The 23,643-nt window shown below is 47.6% G+C and overlaps 1 protein-coding gene across 10 annotated transcripts; it reads right to left on the reverse strand.

Annotated features, from left to right (window-relative positions):
- Window positions 1-360: 360 nt before the first annotated feature.
- Window positions 361-22,305, reverse strand: LGALS12 (galectin 12). Of its 10 annotated transcripts, XR_004436131.1 has the most exons (11): window positions 20,849-22,302; window positions 19,519-19,607; window positions 19,169-19,375; window positions 18,264-18,383; window positions 17,653-17,691; window positions 17,049-17,075; window positions 16,318-16,406; window positions 11,973-12,123; window positions 11,262-11,445; window positions 3,785-3,987; window positions 361-814 (listed from the first exon to the last, which is right to left on the reverse strand). XR_004436131.1 is itself a non-coding variant. In XM_033206954.1 (10 exons), the coding sequence occupies exons 1-9, from the start codon at window positions 20,946-20,948 to the stop codon at window positions 11,299-11,301; spliced, it is 969 nt and encodes a 322-aa protein (XP_033062845.1). In that variant the 5' UTR covers window positions 20,949-22,302; the 3' UTR covers window positions 3,315-3,987; window positions 11,262-11,298. The 10 variants fall into 10 exon arrangements, 9 of the variants coding, with proteins under 9 accessions (XP_033062845.1, XP_033062848.1, XP_033062847.1 ...); XM_033206954.1 differs by lacking the exon at window positions 361-814 and having other exon boundaries at window positions 3,315-3,987; XM_033206957.1 differs by lacking the exons at window positions 361-814; window positions 3,785-3,987 and adding an exon at window positions 9,340-9,377 and having other exon boundaries at window positions 20,849-22,305.
- Between the last annotated feature and the right edge of the window lie 1,338 nt (window positions 22,306-23,643).

Below are 23,643 nucleotides of genomic sequence, written 5' to 3' on the forward strand. Positions count from 1 at the left end.
GTTTGGGGCCCTCTTGAATGCTGTGTTACAGAGGGACCAAGTTCGAACTTGCATTAAAGATCCTTGCCGCTTGGCTTTGACTCTGGACTCTGGTGGTCTTCTTCGGGGAATAAATGGTCTGGGCATAACAGTGGCACGTGCTTGTAGTCCCAGCTACTTGGGAGGCTGAGGTAGAAGAATCACTTGAAGCCAGGAGGCAGACGTTGCAGTGAGCTGAGATCATGCCACTGCACTCCAGCCTGGGCGACAGAGCAAGACTGTCTAAAAAAAAAAAAAAAAAGAAAAAGAAATCCCTTCTTCCACCTGAGCATGAAAAAAAAAATGACATAAGAAAACGCAGTGTTTTCTGTTAAGAAAACTGCATTTCTTAACAGAAAACGCAGTGTGGATGTTTCCTTTCATGTGAGCCCAGTCTCATGGTCTTTTCTGTGTCTGTAAGGTGGTTGTCTGTGTCCACAGGTGGGTATCTCAGTCTTTCTGTTGGAGCCATTAGGATGAGGCAAACACTGGACTCACTCAGTAAGCAGAACAACCAGTCCTTGGGGCTTGAGGGAGACAGCTGGGTCTCCAAGTTAAATTCTGGGCTAAAACTGAGCTTCCCTGTGATGTACATGGAACAAAGTAATGCATAGGCTTTAAAAATTGTCATAGAAGAAAGCATCGCTTAATGTGGGGACATCTCCATAAAACTGTGCCTGAGAGCAACCCCTGGTGACTGCTGTCGGCGTGGAAGGAAATGCCTTGGTCAGTCTGTCGTTTCTGCATTCCTTTCTCACCATCTTCTCTCCTCAACATTTATAAGAATAGCTGTACACTAACATTTTGGGGAGGAAGAACACAGAACACTTTTTAAACATTTGGTAACTAAAATAAGTTATGGGCTCTTCATTGTCAACTACTTGAGGGATATATTTAATTCTTAAATTCCCTTTAAAGAAACAATTTTATAGTTATTTTAGGTTGCAAACATTTGCAGCAAGTTCTCAGTTTTGCCATTTCCTTTACTGTTATGCAATCAACAAACTTTGTATGTGGATTTTGATGTAAAGTATGGATATTACTTTTATGTGTATTTAATCATGCAGTTTAATTTTACACACTTATTTTTAGTGTTTCTTTTAAATAAAAGTGACTAATTTTATTGGGGGAAAAGCCATTTATTTTCCTAGTCACCCTGTTGAGGGAGAATAAAAGGAAAAATCAGTTAGGCAGACAGCTAAGGCTGGTCCTCAGAGAAGCAGCCTGCCTGAAAAATTACAGCTACAGGCAAAAATAGAGCAGCCTGGGGAGCTCAGGCTGCAACTACACAGATAAGCAGGCTCTCAGCATAGAAGCCTTTTGTACTTTGTGTGATTAGTGGGCTCCCAGGAAAAAGTTTCCTCCCCTTTTCAGACATGTACAAGGGGACGCTGTAGGAGCTTTCATGGGGAAGGGAGGGAGACTTACTTAAAACAGACTCACAGTTATACAAACAAGAGATGTTGCGCTTTGGGCTTGCCTGGAGACATACCCACAGCTGCATAGATAAGGGGAATTACAGAGATACCTAAACAGATAAGAGAAGTTACTCAAACAGTTACAGAAATGGGAGGAGTTTCTTATAAGAGCTTTTGCATTCAACTGTAAAATGACATCCCACTCAGGCTCCCCTCTTTGCTATAGAGAGCTTTCTTCTTTTGCTTATTAAAGTTTCACTCCAACCTCACCCTTTGGAGCTATGCTCCTTAATTTTCTTGGTCATGAGACAATGAACTTGGATAACACTTCAGACAATGAGACTATTGACTATTGACCTATTTGTGCTCCCAAACCTTTTATTTCCTTGTTTCTCCTTTCGTGGAGAAGGGTGTGACTTGAAGGGAATAAGCAATAATTGAGCAATATATTCTCCTGGTTCAAAAACCCAAAGATCTTGTGACATTAAAACTACTTGAATTTCTCCTTCATAATCGGAGTCAATTACTCCTGGGACTACAGTGATGCCTTGCAAGTTAGGACGGCTTTTGCCTAAAATTAGTCCCATATATGCTGTTGGTAAAGGTCCCCAAATGCCACTGAGAATCTTGGTGGGTTGGTCGCCCCCAGGTAACGTTACCCATTCTCTGACAGGTAGATCTAATCCTGCACTTCCTGGTGTCCCTGGGGTGAGGGAATCAATGTGCCTCTGGGAACCCATCCCTGAAACAGGGTTGAGGGCTGGACTGGGAACACCCTCATTGTTGTGGGGCCTGGGTCCAGGCCCCCTTCTCATTTCCCAGCATGGGGGTGCCATTCTGATAAAATTTTGAGCAGCACTGATTAGCCCAGTTATTTCCTTTGTTACAGCGAGGACAAAGTCCTGACATTTTTTTTCAGCTGGGTGGGGCACTGCATTGTAAGGTCCTTTCTGTCCTGAGATCTGGCGGCATTCCTTTTTCAAAATGTCCAGTTTTTCCACAATTATAACATTTTCCCATTTTAGGGTCTGACCTTTGGCTCCTTTTAGATTTGTCACCTGCTAAATTAGCCATTACTTGCGCTAACATTGCAGAGCAATGAAGCTCAGTTCCTACATCCTGACAAGCTCAGAGAAAATTTCCCAAGGTTTTTGCATACCTCACTGGTGCCAGTGCATGTTTACAATCTGCATTTGCATTCTCAAAAGCTAGAGTTAAGGTTAGCATTTCTGCAGCTGTGGTGTGAGGAATCTGACGCTTCACTGCCTCTTATAATCTTGTAAGAATTTGCACATAGGGCTCCTGTGACCCTTGCATTATATGTAAAAAGGATTGTACTGGGACTTTCTCTTCAGGAATTGTGGCCCAGGCGCATTTAGGGTCCTGTGCACACTGCTGATAAGCAGCATCTGGGACTGCCAGTTGACGTTCCAGGTCTGAATAAGGGCCATCACCTAACAGCATATCCTCTGTAATGTCTCCATGTCCAGCAACACGGTTCCATCTGCACACGTTTCTTGCGGATTTAAATTCCATGTCAGATGTGCACTAGTGTACAAGCAAGTTCACGCCAAGTGTTTCACATCCAAGGGTAAAAGACGCATAGCACCGAACACAGATTCTAGCAATCCTAAAGTGAACGGGCTCTGTATGCCATTATTTACCACATTCGCTTTTAATTCCTTCAACAACTTACACTCTAGTGGAGTGTGTTCATGAATAACCTGCTGTGGATTATTTGGATCAGGCCTTACAGAAATAGGAAAAGCACAAGATCCTAAGGGCTCTCCGGCTATAGGAGCAAAGCGTAAAATTCTTTGAACTGGGGTCTCTACTTCTGCTACCAAAGGAGACGGTATAGACGTTTCTGCAACTGGAGGAGGCGGTATAGGCCAATTTTTATCCTCCCTCTTCTGTTTTTTTTTTTTTTAATTTTCAACTGGAGCTGTGAGTAGGACAACAGATTCTTTCAGAGTTTTAGATTCAGCCTGCTGTCCCACAGAAGAATAAGGAGATAATGGCAGAAGTACAGTTGAAGTAAACTCCAAGCGGAGAAAACAGAAGAATCAACTTTAAGACCTTTTTGATGAGCCCATTTTAATCCTTCTGCTCTGTCCCAGTTTTCCACATCAAGAGTGCCCGCCTGTGGAAACCATGGGTTATGCATAATAACCTCCTGCAGCAGCTTAGTTAGTGTCTGAGAACTAACCTGAGCATCAGTTTGTTTCAACAACACTTTAAGTAACTGCACATCATGTTTTTCTTCAATAGACAAAGTCTGCCCCATGTTACCCTGATTGCAAAAACTTCCCATTCCCAGTACTTCTTTAAAGCACTGCTCCCAGTACCTCTTTAGGGCACGGTCCTTATATCCACTGCCAGCAGACTTGACCCAGGGTCCCTGTTTGCCTTGTCAATTTCAGTTCCTGTGCTCCAGCAGACCTTCTTTGTTCACATCCTTGAAGTCCCTGTGTTCGGAAGCCACTTGTGGAGCGCCCAATTCTGTCACTGTTTGGAGTGTCACTATGTAACCCGCATGGACCTAGGGGGACTGAACAAAGAGGGGACAAATACGGGAATAAGAGACAAGAGACAAAACAGTATATTTGGAAGAAGGGGTCGGGGGCACCTTGCCTCTAGTGGATAAGGGTCCTGAGCTTTACACAGCCCTCTGTATTTATTAGGCAAAAGAGATAGTGAGAAGGGGTGTGGAAGAAGGGGTCAGCTGCTTGGTCCAGAGTAGGGTTGCAAGACTGCATTCCCTAGATGTCCCAGTAGACAACCTCAAGAAGCTCGGTGTCAGGAAGCGATTGCCCTCAGCAAACCTTCTGTGGGCAGAAGCAGTCATGAGTTTGCTCACATCCTGCATTCATGAGAAACAGTTTGCTCTTTGATCACATAGCCTCCAGTGGAGTGCTGAGTTGGTCACGTCCCACGGGCCTTTGGCTCCCCACAATTTATATCATGGAAGAGATAAGAGAAAATATATTCAGGAAACAAGAATAGGAAGCTATAGAAAAGAAATATTTAGCTGGGCATGGTGGTTCATGACTGGAATCCTAGCGCTTTGGGAGGCTGAGGCAGGTGGATCACTTGAGGTCAGGAATTTGAGACCAGCCCGGCTAACATAGCGATACCTCATCTCTACTAAAAATACAAAAATTAGCCAGGAGTGGCAGAGCATATGTGTAATTCCAGCCACTCAGGAGGCTGAGGCATAAGAATTGCTTGAACCTGGTAGGTGGAGGCTGCAATGAACTGAGATTGCACTATTGCACTCCAGCCTGGGTGACAGAGTTGAGACTCTCTCAAGAAAATATAAATTAAATTAAATTTAAAAAGGAAACATTTAGAGAATAAGATAGTAGTTTTGGTTTTCTTGCTGAAAAATTGAAACTGAATCTGATCAAAACTCTAGATGAAAAGAAGTACAGGAGACAGTATTTTAAACAGTGACCTAGGGATTAATCAGTAGAATTCAGACTCTGGGAAACTCTATAAGAAAAAGTTATCAGTTTTATCACCAACAATAAAATGTAAGAAAAAAAGAGAGGAAGATGGAATATATGGATTAAATAAAGACCTAGAGTACATATAAACAACTGATGACCTTGCACAGAAAGGAGACAATCCAGAATCTAAGGCTGAGATAGTATTGATGGATGGATAAGTAAAATTATAAGCCAATTTATGAACTTAATGCAAAACCAGTAATATCAGTAAATGAAATGTGGCAATGTATTCATTAAAAATGCATTTACTCCAGGAATTTAAGGAATTTAAAGATACTTATAGCATGACATTAGAGAGCCTATTCGTGTAATTTATCTCATTAACAGATTAGAAAAATATATGTTCATATCTGTAAATGCAGAAGACAGACTTGACACTGATGAAAAAAATGAAAAAATTTCTTAACAAACTAAGAAAAAATGAAAATCTCCTTACCCTAAAAATAGTATCTATTCCCAGCCTATAACAATCTTCATATTTAATAGTGAAACCTTAGTTGCATTTCCCTACGGTCAGGAACAGGTCAAAGATGCCTGCTAACCACACTGCTACTCAACAGTGTGCAAGAATTCTTGGCCAATGTGATATAATAAAGGAAACATGAGGGAGAGAGGAAGGAAGGGAGGGAATATTGTTGGGAGTAGGGGGAAGAGTGAGAGAGAGAGAGGGAGAGGGATATTGGAAAGGAAGAAATCAGAAATCATTATTTTTTGCAAGTGGTAAGATTACCTGTTTATTTATTGAGACAGAGTCTTGCTCTGTCTCCCAGCCTGGAGTACAGTTGTGTGATCTCAGCTCACTGCAACCTCTGCCTCCTGGGTTCAACCGATTCTTGTGCCTCAGCCTCCTGAGTAGCTGGGATTACAGGCATGTGTCACCATGCCCAGCTAATTTTTTGTGTTTTTAGTAGAGACAGAGTTTTGCCAGGTTGGCCAGGCTGGTTTCAAACTCCTGACCTCAAGTTATCCACCTGCCTCGGCCTCCCCAAGTGCTGGGATTACAGGTGTAAACCACTGTGCCAGTGCAAGATTGTCTATTTGAACTAATAAAAGAATTTAGCAAGTTTGCTAGGAATGAGATTAATATACATAAATCAGGTGCATTTTTGTACCAGTATCAAGTAAATACAATTTTTTAAAAAGATAGCATTTACAAATCGCACACAAAGCTATAAAGTGCCTAAGTATAAATCTAACAAAAGTTGTGCAAGGTCCTGGTAAAAACAAACACACACATCTTATGTTACCAGGGCAACCCTGAAGACATAGCTGAGAAAGCTCATTATTTTCTTAAACAGTAGATAACTAAGAAAACTCATTGTTCTTCCTTAAACAGGTTTCTAAATCATTTTATCTACATGTATGTTTGCTTAAGAGAACTTCAGATGGCCCAGGAGGCCGCTGGAGTCTCTGGACTCTTTGGCAATTACTGGAGGAAGATAAGGTCAGAGCAAGACCCCAGCAAACCAGAGCTGGCGACCCCTTGTTACCTTTAGATCATTAACATATCATTGTAATGCTAAAGTCCTGTCTTAGGCCATGCTGCTGATAAAGACATATCTGAGACTAGGCAATTTACAAAATAAAGAGGTTTAATTGGACTAACAGTTCCATGAGGCTGGGGAAGCCCCACAATCACGGTGCAGGGCAAAGAAGAACAAGTCACATCTTACATGGATGGCAGCAGGCAAAGAGATAAGTCAAAATTGAAGAAGACAGAAGCACAAGAGAAAAATCCACTGCCTTCCAAGAAACGATTGAACAGGAGAAGCAAGCTGGTGAATTGTAATGAGGCATGTGCTGCCAATATGCACTGTACATTCCACAAGCATTGCTTTCTTATTTTACTTATTTTAGCTGTTTAACTTTGTAAGATGCATAGAGGTTGGATCAAGTTTAAGTGACTCTGCTGACCCTTTCACATCAAAGAACTACTGACAACGAAGGCCAAACCTGCCACTCCCATCTGTCTATCTGGCTGGCAGAAAAGGAAAGAACGTGCATGTTGGTGGAGGAAGAAGTGGGTGGAAGAAGTGGGGTGGGACAACAGTAAAATCTAGAGTAAAACCAAGCTGGCCCAAGGTGTCATGCAGGCTGTAATACAGTTTCACCAGAGTGCCATTTTTTGTTGTTGTTGTTCAAATGATTTTAAGTACTGGAATGCACAATTTTAGAAAAATATGCAAACAGAAGTTTAAAAACTTAAAAAAAAAAAAAGGGAGGGGAAACTCCTCTTTTTAAAACCATCGGATCTCAGGAGACTTATTCACTATCATGAGAACAACCTGGGAAAAGCTTGCCCCCATGATTCAATTACCTCCCACCAGGTCCCTCCCACAACATGTGGGAATTCAAGATGAGATTTGGGTGGGGACACAGCCAAACCATATCAAATCCCCACCCCTAGAAGAAAATTGCTGCCATTTTCTGAACATACCTCATATGAAGAAGCATGTTTATGATCTGCAGCTGCACATCTGGAGTCCCTCCCGTGCTTACATACATACCTCCCCGCCCCACATCTAATTCCTTAAAGTTCCCTGGCTTCCATCACCCTCAGGAGAAGGGGTTCTTTAGAAAAAGGGCTCACTCCTCCATTCCTGACCAGCAATAAAACCTGCTTGCCTTTTTTTTCCAATTGGATATTCTTTCTTGGCCATCAGTACAAAGTAAGGAAAGAACTTGGCTTCCCAGTGACAGAAGGAAATAAAGGATGACCAAAATAGATTGAGGGATATACTGTATATATGATTGGGAAGAAGCAGTGTAGAGATGCAGGCTCTCCTGTGCTCCTAAAAATCTATACACGGAATACATTTTACTAAAAAAATCCTATAAAACATATTTGGGGAAATTGAGGTTTATCTTCTTTTAAAACATAACTTCAACTTTTATTTTAGATTCAGAGAGTACCTGTGCAGGTTTATATATTGTGTGAAGCTGAGGTTTGGGGTGTGAATGATCCCATCACTCAGGTAGTGAACATAATACCCAGTGGTTTTTCAACCCTTTCTCCCGTTCCCTCTTTCTTTTCTCCCTCCGGTCTAGTAGTCCCCAGAGTCTATTGCCATCTTTCTGTTCATGACACCCAATGTTTAGCTCCTACTTATAAGTGAGAATACATGGTATTTGGTTTTCTGTTCTTCTGTTAATTCACTAAGGATAATGGCCTCCAGCTGCATCTATGTTGCTGCAAAGGACATGGTTTCATTCTTTTTCATTGCTGTATAGTATTCCATCGTGTATATGCATCACATTTTCTTCATCCAATCCACTGTTGACAGGCATCTAGGTTGATTCCATGTCTTTGCTATTGTGAATACTGCTGCAATGAACATACAAGTCCAACTGTCTTTTTGGTAGAATGATTTTCTTTTGGATATATACCCAGTAGTGGGATTGCTGGATTGAATGGTAGTTCTAAGTCCTTCGAGAAATCTCCAAACTGCTTTTCACAGTGGCTGAACTAATGTACATTCCCACCAACAGTTCATAAGCATTTCCTTTTCTCTGAAAAGCATCTGTTTCTCTGAAAAGCATCCTTTTCTCTGAAAAGCATCACCAGCATCTGTTGTTTTTTGGCCTTTTAATCATAACCATCCTGACTGGTATGAGATGATATGCTCTTGTGGTTTTGAGTTGCATTTCTCTGACGATTAGTGATGATGAGCATTTTCTCATGTGTTTATTGGCTGCTTGTATGTCTCCTTTTGTGATGTGTCTGTCATGTCTTTTGTCCACTTTTTGATGGGTTTTTTTTCTTAAGTTCCTTATAGATTCTGGATATTAGACCTTTGTGGGATGCATACTTTGTGAATATAATATTTTTCTCTCATTCTGTGTGGTGTCTGTTTATTCTGTTGATAGTTTATTTTGCTGCCCAGAAGCTCTTTAATTAGGTCCCACTTGACAATTTTTGTTTTTGCTGCACTTGCTTCTGAGGACTCAGTCACAAATTCTTTTCCAAGATCAGGGACCAGAATGGTGTTTCCTAGGTTTTCTTCTAGGATTCTTACAGTTCAAGGTCTTACTTTAAATCTTTAATCCATCTTGTGTTAACTTTTGTATATGGTGAATGGTAGGGGTCCAGCTTTGAAATATCTTAGACTGGGTAACTTATAAACAACAAATTTATTGCTGACAGTTCTGGAGGCTGGAAAATTCAAGAGCAAAGCACCGGCAGATTTTGTGTCTGGTGGAGGTCTGCTTCCCGTTTCATAAACGCCTGCTTTCTTGCTGCAATCTCACATGGTGGTAGGTCTGAGGGAGCTCTCTGGAGTCTCTTTTATTTTACTTATACTTTTTTTTTTTTTTTTGAGACTGAGTCTGGCTCTGTCATGCAGTCTGGAGTACAGCAGCATGATGTTGGTTCACTGCAACCTCTGCCTCCTGGGTTCGAGCGATTCTCCTGCCTTAGCCTCCTGAATAGCTGGGATTACAGGCATGTGCCACCATATGCAGTTAATTTTTTTGTTTTTAGTAGAAATGGGGTTTTGCCATGTTGACCAGGCTGGTCTCGAACTCCTGACTTCAGGTAATCTGCCTGCCTTGGCCTCCCTAAGCGCTGGGATTACAGGCATGAGCCACCACGCCCAGCCTGGAGTCTCTTTTATAAGGGCACTAAGCCCATTCATGAGGGCTCCACCTTCATGATCTAATCACCTCCCAAAGGCCCCACCTCCAAATACCATCTCCTTGGATGCTAGGATTTCAACATATAAATTTTAGCTGGGGGGACACAAACATTTGTTATGCCCAGACCGTTCATTCCCCGAAGAAGACCACCAGAGTCCAGAGTCAAAGCCAAGCGGCAAGGATCTTTAATGCAAGTTCGAACTTGGTCCCTCCGTAACACAGCATTCAAGAGGGCCCCAAACAATGCATGCGCTTGCTTTTTATAGCTCGAGGTAAACAGGACTTGTCAGGTTACAGAGGAACAAGGCATTTCTCTAGGCTACAGCATTACAATTGGTTTACATGTTAATGTGAAGTTATGCTTTTAGCAGCCTTCTTATTGGTTCCTGCGCTTTTACAAACGGTTGTAACCTTATTGGAGCTTCCCCAGGTGTTGTTTTTCTTAATGTGTTTGTGTCGGGCAGGCATATGGGGGGATGTGATGTGCTCAAGGCTGTGATGTGTTGAGGAATGTGTTCTTTCATTTCACATTCAGACCATGGCACATATATTACTGTATAATGTATACTATGCTATATATATATTTGTATGGTATATATTATATACAGTTATATATAATTCTTAAATTATTTCTCATTTAATCTTGCTCTTTCCTTGTGGTGGTCCTTCTTTTCTCTTGTCTGTACTTTTCAATTTGCAAGGTTCTTTGATTCCTCTCAAGCCTCCAGCTCCAAAGCCCATCTTTATCTGGAAGCTCTAGTGTGCCTGTGTACACTTGATAATAGTTTATGGTTAAGAGCCACAAACTCTGCAGACAGAATCCCTGGGTTCTAATCCCATGACTTACTCACTGTGTGATCCTGGCAAATTACTTAGCCTTTCTGTGCCTCAGTTTCCTGTGTTACAAAATGAGGATATTAACAGCATCTACTTGTCTCAGAGACTGTGGCTATCCACCAAAATCCATTCTCCCTGTTTTTTTATAGTAATAGAATAAAACTATTTTGCTATTTTGTGACTATTCTGTTTTATGTGGCCGGTCTCATGGATGTCCCACTAGAGAACATTTCCGGCCTCCCTTGCAGGTAGTGAGACCGAGAGCGAGTGCCTGCAGATAAAATGTGACTGACACCCTGGTGTGTGTCAGACCCAGGCCTGGGGCGTATGAGATCAGGTGGGTCTTGTCCACAGCCACTGTTAGCCTTCTCAGTGGCTGAGACCAAGATAGGGTAGCAGCTGAGTTTCAGCCAAGGAGACAATGATGACGCCCTGGGGGTGGTGGAACAATGGCTGGGACAGACCCTGAATGTCTCTGGGGAGAAGAGCTGCCCCACTAACCTGGACCATTGTCTCTAGAATTGCTAGATGAGAATGAAACAAATAAAGAATAAAGAATAAATGACCGCATTCTTTAAGCCATTGTATTTTGGAGTATCTTTGTTAGTCTACAAAACCTGCCTCTGTGAGTGCAGTTCAGGCCCTGAAGGCAGATGGAGCCAAATCCCAGGCTCCTAGTGGAGGAAGGTGCAGAGTCCGAGGAACCTTTGCACCCTTGTGCCTTCCCTCAGGCCCAAAGCTCCTGCAGACTCAAGCCCAGAAGTGAACCAGGCCTGATGTGGTGGTGTCAGGTGGACGGTTTAATGAGGGGAGGAGAGTTGGGCCCTGGGTGTGGGCTGACCTTCCTGTTTTCTGTCAGGGTTTCCCAGGAACCCTCCTCAGGAGTGGACACAGTAGAGCTGGACACTTCCACTGATCCGGAGCTCCCGCAGCTGCTCCAGGGCCTGCTGGTTCACGCTGGTGGCCCCCAGTCCCTGCCCATTGAGTGCCAGCTTCAGCCCTCCCTCCTGGCACAGGAGCAGCACCTGGGAAAGAAGGAATGAGGAGGTTGCAGCTTCCAGCCAGACTTTCCCTTGTCTGCCTGATGCGCTCCCCAGTGAGACCCTCCTCCTCTCAGAGGACACAAAGATTGGACCCAGGGGGCAGCCAGTACAGTGCTGGAAAAGAACAGGACAAGGGGCCTGGCTTGTCACCAGTCCACTGTGGCCTTTGACAAGGATCTTCCCAGCCTTGGGCCTCAGTTTCACCACCTGTAACTGGGGCTGCTTCCTGTAGAGGAGTGATTTTGCGTGTCGGCATCATTAGGGGAGCTTTTTACTAAAGCTGATGTTGGGTCCCTACCTGCACCAATTGAGTTTCTGGCCATGGGATCCCTGGCATCAGAGTGGAGCATTGAGGACCGCTGTACAGACATTCGCTGTGCTCTGCTGGCTGGGGCCTCCCACCCCATAACATCTGCCCTGTACACCCTCCCCAGAGTCTCCCAGGTCATTATGGGACTTCAGCTCTGTGCTCCAGCCTGAAGGGATGTAACCACTTGGCTCTGACCCACCTCAAAGAATCTCTGGGGGTAAAAGAGGAAGGGGGCTGAGATCAGCTTCTTCTGCCCCCAGGGGGATATCCAGGCCAGAGTTCTGTCTGTGAAGGAAGCCCTGAGTGTCACAGGAGCATGGGAAGCCTGGTCCCTCAGGCTCAGAGTGAAACTGCAGGAAGCAGGAGGAAGGAGAAGGGATTAGCGCCCATTGCCCGCAAGCTGCTGCTCAGCCCCCAGGGGAAGGGTGGAGGTGGGGTAGTGGATGGAAGATTGAGCTGCTTCAGCCTCCAGAAACAAGCACTGAGGGCCTATGACAGCCTCACGGCTGGATGCTCAGAACAGTGGAAAGAACACGAGTTCTAGACGAACTTGAGATTGACTTCGGGTTGCCATCTACTGACTACAGGAGGATGGGGGTGGGAGGGAAATGTGTGAAAATTGCCTAGCCCGAGCCTCAGTTTCTCCTTCTCAAAATGGGGGTGATTATGATGATAGCCGCAGCTAGCATTTATTGAATGCTTAGTGCCAGGTATTGTCTTAAAAATTGTCTTAAATGTTTTCTAAATAGCATAGTGGTTAGTCAGGCAGCCCAGGTTCAACCCTGGCTCTGCTACTTTCTAGTCCTGTGACCTTGGGCAAGACTCTTAATCTCTCTGCCTCAGTTTCCACATCCGTAATATGGAGATAACTGCACTGTACCTGCCTGTGGCATTGCCCTAAGAATTAAGCGAATTAATACATAAAAAATACTTATGGAGAACAGCACCTGGTATGTAATAAGCATTCAGATGATACCTACTGTTTAAAAATATTACTATATAGTACAATCTGTACCTCACAGAGCCACAAAAAGCAACAAAGGAGATAATGTATGTGAAAACTAGTGATTCCTAGCACACAGTAGGTGTTTTACAGAAGCTAGTTTGCCTTTCCTTAATCCTCACAAATTCTGTGCTGTGAGTTTGTCAGCCCGTTTAAGTGATGAGAACAAGAAGTTAAATGACTTCTGTTATGAGTAATAGTCGTACAGCCTCAGGTTAGGATGTGAACTAGGATTCATGACCCCAGATTTGGGGTTGGGGGGATCCAGTACCTGCCTCTCAAATAGGGCAACCAGATTATTATTTTTCTTTTAGTTTTTTGAGATGGAGTCTTGCTCTGTCACCCAGGCTGGAGTGCAGTGGCACGATCTTGGCTCACTGCAACCTCCGCCTCCCGGGTTCAAGTGATTCTCCTGCCTCAGCCTCCCGAGTAGCTGGGATTACAGGTGTGCACCACCACGCCCAGCTAATTTTTGTATTTTTAATAGAGACGGGGTTTCACTATGTTGGCCAGGATGGTCTTGATCTCTTGACCTCATGATCCACCCACCTCAGCCTCTCAAAGTGCTGGGATTACAGGTGTGAGCCACTGTGCCTGGCCCAGATTATTTTTATCTCTTGGGAACTTCCAAAGTCTCCTTCTTTGAAGCACTATGCCAGAGAAGGCTGCATCCCGACAAGATGCAGAGAGCAGGTAAGGTAGGGGAAAAGGCCGCCCTGGACAGGCCTTTCAGGGACTACTGGTAGATCCTCACAGGAGGAGGTCCCGTAAGTTTCCAGCTTTGGGAAGAAGGTGGCCAGGACTCAATTTTGGAAAGAAGCTTGGAAGGCAGGAACCCTGCAGAGTGGACTGCGTGGAGCCTCCAGCCCCACTATGGCTCCCCCTACCCTGTCCTGCCAGACAACGCTTTGTCTTCCCCTGGCCTGCGAACTCCTGGTGAGGAGGCCTCAGTGTCTCCCTACTTCACCTCCATGCAGCTCAGCTCACCAGATCACTGGATAATCATGAATCACTAGATGCCCACTAGATCACTGAATAATCACAAATCACCAGATGCCCAGTGAAGCTCTGTGGAAGCTCTTTGAGGCTGCAGTCATACACTCCCACTCAGTGAGGAGGAAGGAAGGGATGAGGTGGAGAAAGAGGGATAGATTTTTCACTGCAGATGAATCCTGCGCCCTCCATCTCTTACTCCCTCTGCCCCATTCAAGCCATCGGTTGCCTTCATAAAATAGCAGCAGCTGCATTCTCTGCAGCCTCGCTAAGTACCAGGTGCTGTGCTAAATCTTCGTGTTGGTGGATCTCAGCTGAACTGGTATATAGGCATGTTTTGTCTGGTCCATAGTATTCTTCAACTTTAATACAATATTCAAAAGTTGGGAGAGTTTGTATAAAAGACGGCTTCTATTTTCGCTTTAAAAATAGTCAGAAGAGCGGAGCTTGCAGTGAGCTGAGATCCGGCCACTGCACTCCAGCCGGGGCAACAGAGCGAGACTCCGTCTCAAAAAAAAAAAAAAAAAAAAGTCAGAAGATCTGGCGTGACTGGGTGTATGGAAATACTCCTTCCCCTTCACCACCTTCCAGCTGGGTTCCTCACTATTCATGAGACTTGTCTGGCTTCTGATGACACATGCATTCATGGCCCTTGGGAAAGGGCAGTTACTTGCTGACTATGTCACTAGTAACCTTGTGACTTTGAGCTACGATATGAACCTGGTCTCATGCCTCCAGGTTTTGTGGGAAGAAGTGTTGGTTCCATCACTGAGTACTTTTCATTTTCCCTAGCAGGTTGGAGTTATCATTCGCCTTTTTCTGGCAGGGAAACTCAGACTCAGAGAGGTTCAGTGACTGGCCCACGACTGCACCGTTTATAAGAGACAAAACCAGGAATCCAACTCAGCCATGCCTGTCTTTGGAGGCTCAGGCCACTGAGTGCTGGGCTTCATGCCTGCCCAGGAATTCACAGGCATGATTGAGAGCGTGCAGGGTAAGGGTTTTTTTGTTGTTGTTGTTGTTTTTTGAGACGGAGTCTCACTCTGTTACCCAGGCTGGAATGTAGTGGCTGGATCTCAGCTAACTGCAAGCTCCGCCTGCCGGGTTTACGCCATTCTCCTGCCTCAGCCTCCCGAGTAGCTGGGACTACAGGCGCCCGCCACCTCGCCCGGCTAGTTTTTTGTATTTTTTAGTAGAGACGGGGTTTCACCGGATTAGCCAGAATGGTCTCGATCTCCTGAGCTCGTGATCCGCCTGTCTCGGCCTCCCAAAGTGCTGGGATTACAGGCTTCAGCCACTGCGCCCGGCCAGGGTAAGGGTTTAGTGAGGTCAGTGACTTAAAAATAAAAACAAAATTAAGTAAGAAGGCCAGGCACGGTGGCTTCCGCCTGTAATCCATGTCATTTCACTCCAGCCGGGGGGACAAGAGCGAGACTGTTTCAAAAAAAAAAAATTGAGCAAGGAGAACACAGGGTGCTTCCCTTACTCTGCCCTCCCCTGCCTGTACTGAGATGATTGCAATAGCACCCACATTTCTGGAGCACTTACCACGTGCCAGGTACTATTCTAAGTACCACCCCTAAAGGTGGCATTATTATCAACCCCACTTTATTTATTTATTTATTTTTTTTTTTTTTTGAGACGGAGTCTCGCTCTGTCACCCAGGCTGGAGTGCAGTGGTGTGATCTCGGCTCACTGCAACCTCTGCCTCCCAGGTTCAAGCTATTCTCCTGCCTCAGCCTCCCAAGTAGCTGGGATTACAGGCATGTACCACCACGCCTGGCTAATTTTTGTATTTTTTAGTAGAGACGGGATTTCATCATGTTGGTCAGGCTCATGATCCGCCCACCCCGGCTTCCCAAAGTACTGGGATTATAGGCATGAGCCACCATGCCTGGTCTATCATCTCCTTGTTACAGACAGGGAAACAGAGGCACGGAGAGGAAAAGTATCTGCCCTAAGGTTGCACAGGTAGTAGGTGTCCTGAGCACATGCCAACCCAGGCATTCGGGCCCAGATGCATTTCCTCAAGGCAGGCTGGCCAGTGGCTCTTGTCTAACTGGATTGCAGCCACAGGTCTGGGTTTGAACCACCATATAGGAGAAGTAGTGTCCACATAGTCATTGTGTCCCTCCAAGTCCTGGCTTCCAAATACCAGTCCTCTTCTCTGGGGCAGTCTGGCTGTATCTTTTGAACCACATATTGTGTTACCATGGGAAGCTACATGTTTGCTCTGGGCCTCAGCCTGCATCTACAAAGGGCCTTTCCTGGGGCCCCTTTCCTAGGACCTGGGACAAGAGGCTAGGCCTGACTACATGTACCAGCAGGAATGATGCTCCCAGCACTGGGGCTGTTGGTCCCAGTCCCAGCCTGACCTTCACAAGCTCTGCCAAATTGGGCCACTTCTCCTTTCTGCTCCTCTGTTACCTCATCTGTAAAATGGGGATTAAATGGTGGGGCTAGGAGATTAAAAGATGATGTTTTATAGAGCACATGACTGTCACAGAGAGGCTGCTCCCTCCCCTCCACTTACATGCTGGATACTTACTGCTTTGGCTCTTGCAAGACCAGTGCCCGCACTATGATGACCTGCCCGGGCCAGAGACCCTGGGGAAGAGCCTGTGAGCAGGGCACCTCCTGAAGGAACGAGGGAGGTATTGAGAAGTTGACTCTCGGGGTTGTTGGGGAGAACCACCCAGCCCCGAGGGCCAGGGGAGCACCCGGGCAGGCATGTTCTGCCCAGACCTGCAGCCAGGAGGCGCTGCTTATTTGTTTAGCACCTGGCCTGCTGTACGCTGTTCCTGCTGAACATTTTCCCTGGCCCCTCCAGACTGAGCTTGGCCTCTCTGGGTCCCGACCACCATGTCCTTCTCCCTTCACAGCATCCTGAACTGTAATGACCATCTAGTGGTCTGTCCCCCACCAGCTTGTGAGCAACTGGATGGCTGGGACCCGCTTGTTCCTCTATCCTAGAGCCTGGCACTGGGCCTGGCACAGAGAAGTATCAAGTAGCAATGTTCAGAATACGTGGAGAAAAGGTCAAATGAAGCTGGAGCTTCAGCCTGAAGCTGCCCAGCCCTCCTGCAGCCTGCAGCTTGCTATAAAGGAAGGGAAATCCTGGGGCTGAGGGCATAAACTTCCTGGCCTACCCACAGCCTGCAGCTTGCTATAAAGGAAGGGGAAATCCTGGCGCTGGGGATTGCCCACCAGGAGGAGCTCATTAGCTGCTTACCCAGACTCGCCCCCAGCCCTGATGGAGCGGGAGGGAGGTTCACTCACCAGCCTGGGGCTCATCAGCAGGAAAGGCTGTCAGGGAAAGAGAGAGAGGACGCAAGGCCATGTGGTGTTTGCTCAGGAAAAGAGAACCTCTTGTTATTCTGACAAATTGGGAATCTTTGGGGCTTGTCTCTCTCACAGTAGCAGGTGAGTTATTGGAGCCCCAGTGGGATCCTCTGGACTTCAGAGGTTCACCACCTCTGGAATACTAGGGAAGAATGGGGTGGAGGATCTGTCATCCACTCCCTGTGTGGCCTTGAGCAGTACATGGGCCTCATCTCCCCTTCTGTCCTGGTAGGCCAACCCCAGCCACCTCGCAGGAGTGGTTTGAGAAATGAGCGTTTCAACTAAGGCCTCTCCTGATAGGAATATAGGGTCTTGCCCCCTCTGCATGCAGCGCACCCCCATTCATCTTCCCAAGCTGGGCCTGGAGAGGGGCTGGGAGAGGCAAATCCAGGCCCTCCAGAGACTGAAGCAGAGCCAGCTGTGTCCATGGCAACCGTAGCAGTGAGGGAAGGGGCAGCTGGGCCTTGTGTAATGGGAGCAGCCGTACAGAAGGGCGGATCGGCTGGTGTGGCTGCTCAGACCTTGCTCACAAGAGACTCACGTGTCCAGCTGGGTACTCTCTGCTGCCCTCCACAAATGGCTGTTCAGAAAGAGAGAAAAGAATCAGCAGCATTTAGGACCACTGCAGTCCCCTACCTATGCCTGGGAGATGGGCAGAGCCCTGGCTTTGGCCTTTAGAGCTCCTCATGTTCCCATTCAGCTGGTCAGTGGTGGCTTCTTGCTGGCATTTTGAACATCCCAATTCCTAGGCCCCACCTTGTACTTACCAAATCAGAATCTCTCGTGGCAAGCCCCAGAAATCTGGGCTTTGATAAGCCCATCAGGTGGGAATGATAAAGCCAGCTGCCGCCTGTTTCAGCCCCAGTGTGCCAAATCATTCCTGGGCGTTGCTTCTCAGTGTTAACCAGACCCACACTGGGTACAGGCTCCTGCCTGTAGCTCCTGGGCTCTCTTCCTGCCATCACCTTCTCGTCCCCCTCAGCCCACTCACACCTGAAACCTCAGTGGACTCCCTCCCCCGTGGCTATTACTGGTACACAGGGCCTCTGCCCTCTCTCAGTCTAGGGTGGAGGAAGGGGTCCCAGGCCTGTCCAGGAGTCAGGGGAAATTAGACACTGCCATTGCCCAGGCCTTGGTCCCAAGGAAACTTACATTGATGTTCAGGAATCCAACAGCCTCTACCAGGATGTCACCAAATATGCCCAGCGTGTCTACATGAGACAGTGGGAGCCGGTAACGGAAGTGGAGAAAGTGCTGTCCGTTCACACTCACCTGGAGAGACAGACAGAGGCTGGCTTATCAGCAGCTAATGTTCATTGAGTTCATAACAACGTCCCAGGCATTGCCAAGCACTTTTCCCTCAATTTCCCTCACTTAACTTCATACCAACTCTATGAGGTAGGTACATTTTACAGAGCCTTGGGTGGCTTAAGTAATCTTCCAAAGGTTGCAGAGGTGGCCTGGAGATCAAGGCACCTTCAACGCTCCCTCTACCCCACAGAGGCCCCTCACTGTGCTTTCTCAGCAGCCCAAAGAATCATCTTCACTCCATTTACGTGAGGAAACTGAGGCTCAAGAGGCTCCCCTCCCACCAGCTGCCCTGTCTCCTGGAGAAGTCTGAAGATCCCATCATGTTTCTGGCAGGAGCTCACATTAGAAGTCAAAACCTTGAGGTCAGGTTCTCTCTCCCTCTTTCCTACCACTGTGGCTGTAAGATGGGGATAATGAAGGTACCTACCTAATGGGGTTATTGTGAGGATTCAATGAGCAGATACCTTTAAAGGGCTTAGAACAGTTCCTGGTATCCAGCAGGTGCTTTCTAAGTGCTGGCCATGACTATGACAGCAGTGCCTTCTTTGGAGCCAGGCACTGTAGAGCTTTCCTACTGTCATGTAGGCCCAGGGCAGCCTGGAACTGGGCATGGCAGCTTCTTGGTCCTCTTGGTACCTGACCACTACCAATGACACTCAACACCGCATCGTGGGGAGTCTGGCTGAGGGAAGGAAGGGTACAAGGACACAAATTCTAGACCACCCAATGCCCATCCCTTCCTTCACCTTCACTTCCTCATTCCCAAAGAGAAAGAGGATGAGGAAGCTGGAGCCTTTCTGCAGGGCCAGGTGGGGCCACCGGGCCTCCCTTTGCCAGCGTCCACCATGCAGAGTGTTGCAGATGACGTGGGGCTTGGTGGTATGGAAACGAGGGTTGAAGTGGAAGGCGATATCTGGCCGGGGACACAGGCTGCAGCCATACTGGAAGTCCACCTGAAACCTACTGGGAGGTGAGCCTCTCGAAGTGCAGTTCTGACCAGAGACCCACAGAGATCCCAGAGGCAAGGAGGGGCCCTCCAGCTTGATGCCTCTAGGACCGAGCTCCAGCACCCCCTGGGCCACCTCCCCAACCTTACCTGTGTGCATCTAGAGGGACCACTCCTTGCAGCATGACCATCTTGCCTGCATGCAGGCCTCCAAAAATTGTCGTGACATAAGGAACCACCTGAACAAGAAGAGAAACCCGTCCATGCAGGGTTGGAGAAAGGGCTTAGGAACCTCTCTGTCAGGGGAGTGGGAGGAAAGGAGCAGAATAAAACTCAACTTTTCCTCCCCAAACAGAAAATTCCTTAGAGGTAAAAATCAGTGTTCACTGAAATATTTTCTCCCACCTAATCCCCTTTCCTGGACCTTCATACAGCAAAGCCACATTACACCAGAGAAGTCAAATTCAGCTCCCTTGCCAAATTCAGCACCAGCCAGCTGCCTTTCCCCAGCTCCTAGGGCACAACAGGCTGCAGTGACCCCAGGGACGCTTGCCATCCACTAGACGCCACCCTGGTCCCCAGAAGCCTGGTACTGGGGGGACTCTCTGAGGACTGTTTAGTGGCTGGAGACTAGGAACTGGGAAGCAAGAAGAATGGACAAGTTAGGAACTGACAGCTAACTCTGAAATGGCCTTCCCAGGCTCACCTTTCCCCAAGTAGAAGTTTCCTGGGCTGGGCTCTGTGGCTTATGCCTGTAATCTCAGCACTCTGGGAGGCTGAGGCAGGCAGATCAACTTGAGATCAGGAGTTCGAGACCAGCCTGGCCAACATGGTGAAACCATCTCTACTAAAAATGCAAAAATTAGCTGGGAGTGGTGGCATGCACCTGTCATCCCAGCTACTCAGGAGGCTGAGGCAGGAGAATTTCTCGAGCCTGGGAGGCAGAGGTTGCAGCGAGCTGAGATCACGCATGCCACTGTACTCCAGGCTGGGCGAAAAAGCAAGACTCAGTCTCAAAAAAAAAAAAAAAAAAGAAGAAGAAGAAGTTACCTGGCCTTCCTAAAATACATTACACACTTTTACAACTTCCTGCCTTTTCTGGGCTGTTCCTCCTGTCTCTTTTCACCCTGACTCTTTTTCCAAGCATCATCCACTTGGGTTCCTGGATTATTCCTTTCTTCCCCAGAGCTCCCAGGGCATTTTGCTCATGTGGCTGGCTTGGCCCTTGGCTTAGAGGGTCTGGTTGGCTGTTTTCCCTAGGAGTTTATGAGCCCTTCAAAACTGAAGCTTTATCTTTCCCTCCTGTAGGCTCAGTGCCTCGCCTGGCGCCGTGAGGGCTCTGCATAGATGTGTTCGGAATGAGTGTGAGCAGGACGGCAGGTACATACCAGTGGTATCACAAGATAGGCCTTCCTGTGTTGCTCTCTAACTCCCAGCAACCTTTAGGAACCCAAACCACCTAGAAAAACCTGAAACCCACCAGGATGGCCCTCCAGGTGGGAGCTCGCAGCCTCTAAAGCAAGGAGCTGCCGTAACCTGGGCAGCTGCTTCTGCCCATTCCTCAGGCACCTGAGAAGCATGGGAGGGAGGCTTGGGATGCCAGCCTGGCAAACTCAGCTGGTTCAGCAGTTGATCACTTCCCATTCCCAGGCTCCCTCCAGGCTTGTAATTAACTGAGAGGACGCAGCTGTCATGGGAGGGGAGGGCCAAGTAAGGGAAAGTGATAATTAATGCTCATTAGTAGAGGGTGTCTGCTGGGAATTCAGCCTCCTGTAAATCATTGCCTGGCTTCAGAAAACCTCTTGGGCACTGACTGAGCAAGAGGAGGAAGAGAGAAACCCCCCGCAACCCCCATCCCTGAGTGGAAATTCCCACCCGTCCCTTCCTTCCAAGCTGGGGATGAGACTCTCCTTACTAAGTAATCAGCATCCCCCCAACAATCCTACCCACACCCTCATCCTCCTAGCATCCTTTACAGTAGGGGCAGAGCACTGTGACTCCAGGCTTCACCACTTTCAAAATGCAGCGACCCTGGAAGCCTAGCAGTCATTTACACCCAAGTGGGAATTAGCAGTCAGCCACTTTGCTTAGCTCAGGAGGGCCTTCCAGAACCCAGGGCAGGTGCTTGGGAGAAGCAGAGCCAAAGACTGAGGTCCTCTCCACCCCACCACCCAGGAGTCTGGGCCCAGTTGGAAGGGAAGAGCCCAGAGAATGAGGAGGTTCCACATTACAGTGACAACTCACTGGGTGGAAGACTGGCGGTTGCAGAATGAAGCTGTCAGGAATTGGGTCCAGTTTTTCTCCAGGTGACATGAGGGTGGGGCAACTCCAACTGTAGATCCTCGTTCCGGGAGCCCTGCCCCCACTGGGCTGACTCACCTGTCCCAGCCAAGTCCTAAATGCCTCGTGCAGCTCTCCCAGCTGTTAGTCTCACCTGCGCCCTGCAGGGTCTTAATGCTGTCTGGAGCAGCCCTGGGAGGGCAGTGGGTGACCTCCAGGCTCCACACCAGCCCCACTCCCAGCGGTATAAGGTAGAGCTCTCTGATGGAGGGGGGAACGGGGATGGGGGCAGTGGTGGTGGCTGTCGACAGAACTCCGTGTCCGGGGGAGGAGGACTGGCATTAACCAACTAACTACCTACGCTGGGTCTGCAGCACTGCAGTGGCCACTGCAGAGGGAAGCCAGATGCTGGCTCCTGTGGGGTCAGCGAGGGTTTGTGGTTTCCAGCTCAAGACCTCATTGGGTCAGAGGAAGGGGAGGTGGTACGTGTGTTTAGGTTCCAGAAACAGCCCCACCCCCAGCTCCCTGGACAGCCTTGGGTGACTTCCCATTCCTTCCTCCCTTCACCACAAAGGGTTTTATCTCTTCCCCTCAATTTCTTTCTTTCTTTCTTTCTTTTTTTGAGATGGAGTCTTGCTCTGTTGCCAGACTGCAGTGCAGTGGCACAATCTAGGCTCACTGCAACCTCTGCCTCCTGGGTTCAAGCGATTCTCCTACCTCATCCTCCCTGGGACTACAGGTGTGCGCCACCACGCCCAGCTAATTTTTGTATTTTTAGTAAAGACTGAGTTTCACCGTGTTGGCCAGGATGGTCTCCATCTCCCGACCTCGTGATCTGCCTGCCTCGGCCTCCCAAAGTGCTGGGATTACAGGTGTGAGCCACCCTGCCCGGCCTCTTCCCCCCATTTTCTTGTCCCTTCCTCCACTCTCCTTCCTTTTCCAAGTTTTACAGCCCCCTGAGGCTCCATATCAGCATCAGCCTGAAATGCTGGGGCCCAGCTGGGCTCACAAGAAAGTAGAATGAGGGAAGGAGAAAAAAGCAGAACCCCTTAAGCTCGGAAAGGGCAGCACAAGAAGCACAGAACTGCACAGGAAGGAGACTTGAGACTTGAATTCTTCTTCAGCCTCTCGTCTAATGTGCTGTGTGCCCTTGGAAAAGTCACTTCCCATCTCTGGGCCATCCTTTGTTCATCTGTACATGGAGAAAGCGACCATAGCAGCATGTCCCACAGGGAGGCCTATGTCTGGGGGTGGGCCCAAATATCTGCATTTTACTAGAGTCCTTCCAGTTCTGGCTCAAATCCCAAAAAGGCTTTCCCTTTAAAAAGAAGCACAACCTCTCAACTTTATCCTGAGTTAGGAGGTTCTGGGATCTGACCCATAGCATCAGACTTGGCAGCAGGGAATTCCTGGACTGGGCCCAGGCTGGGCAAAGGCTCAAGCACATGGGGTGCTGAGGGCAGAGGACGGAGGGAGAGTGCATGAAGGGTCCTGGGATAAGGTGTCTTAGCCAGTGCTACCTAAGCTGTGGTCTGCAAGCCACCAGCATCAGCCTCACCTGGAAACTTGTTAAAAATGCAAGTTTCGGGTCCCTACCCCAGACCGACTGAGGAGCACTCTCTGGAAGCTGGGCCCAGGAATCTGCATTTTACCAGGCCCTCCAGGTAATTCTGATGCACTTTAGTCTGAGAAGCATTGACGTAGGATGGAACTGGAAGGGCTTTGGGTGCGGAGCTGAGTTTGTTCAGATGTTGTCGAGTAGGTGGAGCTGGGTGACTTAAGGGGCTTATTCGGGGGAAATTCAGTCAGATGTGCTCAGGAAGGGTACTCTGCATACACAGTGAGAGGAAGCCGGGGCTGGAGGGGCCAGTTTGTGGAAGAAAAGAGTCAAATTCCGAAATAGTTGAAGAGATTCATTCTGAGGCAAATATGAGTGACCAATGGCCTGTGACACAGTCCCGGGAGATCCTGAGAACGTGTGCTCGGGGTTATTGG

This window comes from Trachypithecus francoisi, unplaced genomic scaffold, assembly GCF_009764315.1.
Source record: "Trachypithecus francoisi isolate TF-2019V2 unplaced genomic scaffold, Tfra_2.0 Lachesis_group8, whole genome shotgun sequence".
NCBI classification, from domain to species: domain Eukaryota; kingdom Metazoa; phylum Chordata; class Mammalia; order Primates; family Cercopithecidae; genus Trachypithecus; species Trachypithecus francoisi.